The sequence below is a fragment of the Lactuca saligna genome, chromosome 5 (genome assembly GCF_052625555.1).
Source record: "Lactuca saligna cultivar CGN05327 chromosome 5, ASM5262555v1, whole genome shotgun sequence".
Classification (NCBI taxonomy): domain Eukaryota; kingdom Viridiplantae; phylum Streptophyta; class Magnoliopsida; order Asterales; family Asteraceae; genus Lactuca; species Lactuca saligna.
The window spans coordinates 311231030-311235793 of record NC_136421.1 but is presented as its reverse complement, the minus strand read 5'-3'; the positions used below and the strand labels follow the sequence as shown (position 1 = coordinate 311235793).

Here is a 4764-nt window from a genome sequence, read left to right as displayed (position 1 = left end):
CTCCTGTTCTTCTTTCTTTGGTCCGGTAATCCAACAATTAGGGATATAACTGGAAATTATTTACCTTAATCGAGATTGATTTTATCTCGATTTTTTTTCAAGATCGAGATTGTGTTCATCATCTTATTAAATTCGATGTCTTCAATGGTTTATTTTTGTTCGATTGAAGAAATTTCTGATACAACTTGCACTTCACAGTCGTAAGTTGGATTTTGTTTCGAAAAAGTCAAAATTGGTGTTCATATTTCTAAATCGATAATGTAAATGTGTGTTTGTTTCTTGAATTCATGACTGGGAATGAATGCATGTGTGTTGATGATTCAATCACAACTATTGAATTCTGTATACAATCATAGCTCTTGAATTATGTAATGTATTCTATTAGAATTTATTTTATATAAATGTATTCTCTTAGAATGTTTGAGAATAATTGTCAACAACAAGTACATTATGTCAGAATTTATAGTTTTTATTCTCTTAGAATGCATTGAATTTTTTAATTTTTGAATCTTGATTATGTTTTCTTTGTGGATTTAGGTTTTGAAGAGACTAACATTGATGCGGAGAAGGAAGAAAACATAGAGAATGAGAGTGTATTATACCAGAATGTGTTATGTTACAATGTATAAAATGTTGCTAAAAAATAATATTCTATCAGAATATATTAGTGTTTTTGTTAGATTGTGATGTTTTTTTTTTTTTTTTTTTTTTTTTTTTTTTTTCTTTTAGAATGTTGTTATTATTCAATGAGTCACAATCATACAATGTAATTATTTGGTATATTGTTAGTTCAAGAATTGATTTTGTATATTCTTTTTAGAATGTATTTACTAGTATATGGTTGACATTTTGTCATTCTGACAGAATAAAATCGAAAAATATATTTACTAGTTTATGGTTAACATTCTAACATTCTGACAGAATAAAATTGAATTTTTAATTTTGAATTAATTTAAAATATTCAGATTTTTAAAAATAAAGGAATTAATTATCCATAAAAATCCAAAAATTTCCTTTTTTAATATAGGTTAATTGACTAAAATGCCCTTATGCTGAAATTTGTGTGATTATATGGTATATGTTATCCTATTCTACTATCATAGACCCTCAGATCATGACCTTTGATTATATTCCATCCGATGGTCCAGATCTGTACATTTTGGCACACAATAGTTACTAAAAACAAAATAACCTAACCATATATATATATATATATATATATATATATATATATATATATATATATATATAATTGAATAACAAGGGTTGAAAGTAATTTTTCAAAATAAAAAAGGATATAAATTGAAAATAAGTTATAATTACAAGGGATAATGATATAAAAGTTATTTAATAAGGAGTATTTGATAAAATGATAGTTTCCGTTAAATACCATTCCTAAATAAAATAAATATATAAGAATTATGTTAATATGGAATCATTACCTCAAGTCCTAAATATGGTATTGATTTTGAGTGGTATTTATCTTTAAATTGGGTGTCTTTAACAACACCCAGGATTAACCACATGTAATAGATTAACCACATGTAATCCTTTAATTATAAATGACCATTCTTCACAAAGAACATCTAAAATATATTGAACTTTCAACCCGTCTCTCCCATACAATGTTCCTTTAGGGAAATATTTAATATTCTTAATGACGATTGTCAATATCCACTATAAGTAGAGGTTCTGAAAATATGATACTCCATGTAGATGATGGTTTATATGCATCTTTATCCTTGGATGTTTTCGTGGTATCACCTTTGTATGAAGCAACCACCGAGAAAAATAATATTTTCACTGCTGCTATATGAAATATATGTTTTTTTTTGATGATTACATAATCACGTAATACGTTTTCTTTAATAGCAACTTGAAATATGATTAGTTTTATAAATGTCCCGTATATCAACCGTATGACGGTTTCCCTAATTCACTAATCACTACAGCGATCCAAGTGGGTCATACGCCCTGCAACCTGGGTTCCTTGTGTCTAAGGCGAACCCTAAAAGACTAATGTTAGCCCAGAAGTCCTACACAGTCCACCCTCTCCTTATCTCTCAGAAGTAGAATCACCAAGAGCGCAAAAATGGCGACAATACTTCAAAATTTCTTCACAAATAACCCTCAATGGGTTCCCAGTACACATCTACCCAATACCCTCAATCATACTCGACCTATTACTCGTATGTTCACATGCTCTACATCATCTTCATCATTAGACAAAAAATTTAGCAGCAGATTATCACTTAGCACAAATAGTGGCTATGTAAAGTCATCGTTCGATTACAACCACAGCGGAGGTAACGCCAACAATGGTCACTATGAGTACGAGAAGGGTTTACTGGGAAGTAGTCATCAGTACCCTAGACCTACTGAAGTTCCATGGACGAAGGAGTTGTGTAACTCCGTTCAACTTATCGGAAACGTTGGTACTCCGGTTGAATTTAAGCAACTTAGCTCCGGTAAAGTCCTCGCTTGGTGTCGCCTTGCCGTCAAAAAATCGTCTACCGATACTACCTGGTAAATTTACTGGATAAATTCATTGATATATCATTGGTTTATTGTTCAATTTTGAACTATGTTGGTAGGACGGAATCGTTTGAAATCAGTGCTTGATTCGTGCTTTGTTTTTGGGGGTTTAGCTACAATGATCCAGATTTTGAACGTTTATGGTCGTTTTCAGGATCAATTTAACGTTTTGGGATGATTTGGCACATATTGCTTCTCAACATGTGGAGAAGGGACAACAAATATACGTATCGGGTCGTATTGTTTCAGATACAGTTGATAGTGATGATGGGAAACAGCAAACCTACTATAAGGTTACATTGTAATTCACTAACTATTGTCATTCTTGCTAACCTTTTTTGTTCTATGCTTTAACGTATCATATGTTCCTCTGTTCTAAATACTTGTAAATGGTGGCAGGTAGTTGTTCAACAGCTGAACTTTGTTGAAAGAAGCCCACCTTCTAATGACCAAGACTTCAACTACAACTCCAACTCCAACTCCAACTCAACCTCGAGCTCCATGACAACAGGCATTCACTTATATTTCAGAAACTGTTTGATTATTTGTGCTATTTTCATGCTTTGAAATTTGCTTGGTGTGAATGAACAAATAGTTTCAGAAAGTGTTTGATTATTAGTCAATTATCTGAAATATTCTTTTATAATATGACAAAATGTGAAAACCTAACATACACCTTAATCCATGTTATCAGTGTTTTCAAGTGATTAATACAAGGTAGTGAAAATACTGATAGCATAGCTTTTAAGTCGAGAATGTTTCTCTGTTTTGAAGCTATTAAGGGGTATTTTAGGTAATTGACAAATAGTCGGTCATTTTATTCTTCTGAATGTGGAACTTGTTTTAGAAAGTGTTTGATTATTTGTCAAATATTTATAGTACCCTTTAATAAGGGCAGAATATGAAAACTTAACAGACCTAAATCAACATTATCGGTGCTTCCTAGTAATTATCACAAAATAGTGAAAATACTGAGATCATTGGTTTTTTGGGTTGCAGACTTATCCTGTTTCAAAGGTATGGAAGGGTATTTTAGACATTTGATTAATAGTCAAACATTTCAATTTCACATTTTAAACGCACTTCATGCCCTGAAAGCCTGAATTGGCATCTTGTGAACATGTGTTTTCTTCTTTTCATATATATAAAGTACCCTTTAATAATGATTCAATATGAAAACCCAACATACCTACTAAATCATTAAACACAATGTATTAAAACCTAACAGAAGTAAATCATTTTTCTTTAAAACTTTTTAGTGGTTCCTAGTAATTATCGCAAAATAAAAATATAGTGATAGTATTGCTTTTTTGATTATCTGTCAAATGTGTAGAGTACCCTTCAATAACGACAAAATACAAAAGCGTAACAGATTTTAATCAATGTTATCAGTGTTGTTGCTTTCTAGTAGTTAATTAAAATAATTGTAACAAAATGTAAAATTTGATTGAGAACGATTTTTGTGCACTTGAACAGGTAAAAAGCAAAAGATGTATGCTGCTGCAAATGGGTCAGCATCAACTGAGGAACTATGGCAAGCTTTCTTTGCAAATCCTTCTGAATGGTGGGATAATAGAAAAAATAAGGTATACATACATACATACATCATAGTCATATAACTTACTATGCCTTTAAAATAGAAATTGATAAAAATGGTTTAACATAATAACAGAGGAGTCCAAAGTACCCGGATTTCAAACACAAAGATACGGGTGAAGCTTTATGGGTTGAAGGAAGGTACAATCCATCTTGGGTCAAATCGCAGTTATCAATATTGGATTCAAGAATGGAATCTTTTCAACAACAAAACCCCAGATCACGCTCAGATTCTATGTTTGGAGACAGCTTAACACCTTATTAAACATTTCGGAGTTCTACTTTTTTTAATTTTTATATCTATGTGCTATAGTAAAATTAGGCAGCTTATATTGTATGTTTAACAATCTGTCTTTTTATTCGTATAAATATAGATATCCTTTTTTTTTTTTTTTTTTTTGATATAACTGGAACACGGATTTTTGAAAAGTGGGGCGAAACTCTATGTTCCTGAGTTAACACCAATTTATTTAGGGTTAAATATGTGCATGGATATATTACAAATTTGGTCCTTCTAAGTTCCTTTTTGCTCTCTATATTGTTCATGGATTGCTAAAAACTTGATATTGTAGTAGTTCTTATTTGTGTAGAATTGTTATGCAGAGGTAACTTTAGCTTAATAGACTATTATGA

General features: G+C 30.9%; 1 protein-coding gene across 1 annotated transcript; it reads left to right on the top strand.

Annotated features, from left to right (window-relative positions):
- Positions 1–1940: 1940 nt before the first annotated feature.
- LOC145048593 (protein OSB1, mitochondrial-like) lies at positions 1941–4521 on the top strand. The gene is made up of 5 exons (XM_078997125.1): positions 1941–2526; positions 2690–2828; positions 2935–3046; positions 4012–4121; positions 4208–4521. Exons 1-5 carry the CDS (start codon positions 2093–2095, stop codon positions 4394–4396), a joined length of 984 nt encoding a protein of 327 aa, XP_078853251.1. The 5' UTR covers positions 1941–2092; the 3' UTR covers positions 4397–4521.
- The last annotated feature ends 243 nt before the right edge of the window (positions 4522–4764 follow it).

Excerpts from the sequence above, each read along its gene's own strand:
- LOC145048593 (XM_078997125.1), top strand. The coding sequence starts at position 2,093 with ATGGCGACAATACTTCAAAATTTCTTCACAAATAACCCTCAATGGGTT. Across the intron at positions 3,047-4,011 it reads CTCGAGCTCCATGACAACAG|GTAAAAAGCAAAAGATGTAT; the intron begins GCATTCACTTAT and ends GCACTTGAACAG. Across the intron at positions 4,122-4,207 it reads GGGATAATAGAAAAAATAAG|AGGAGTCCAAAGTACCCGGA; the intron begins GTATACATACAT and ends ACATAATAACAG.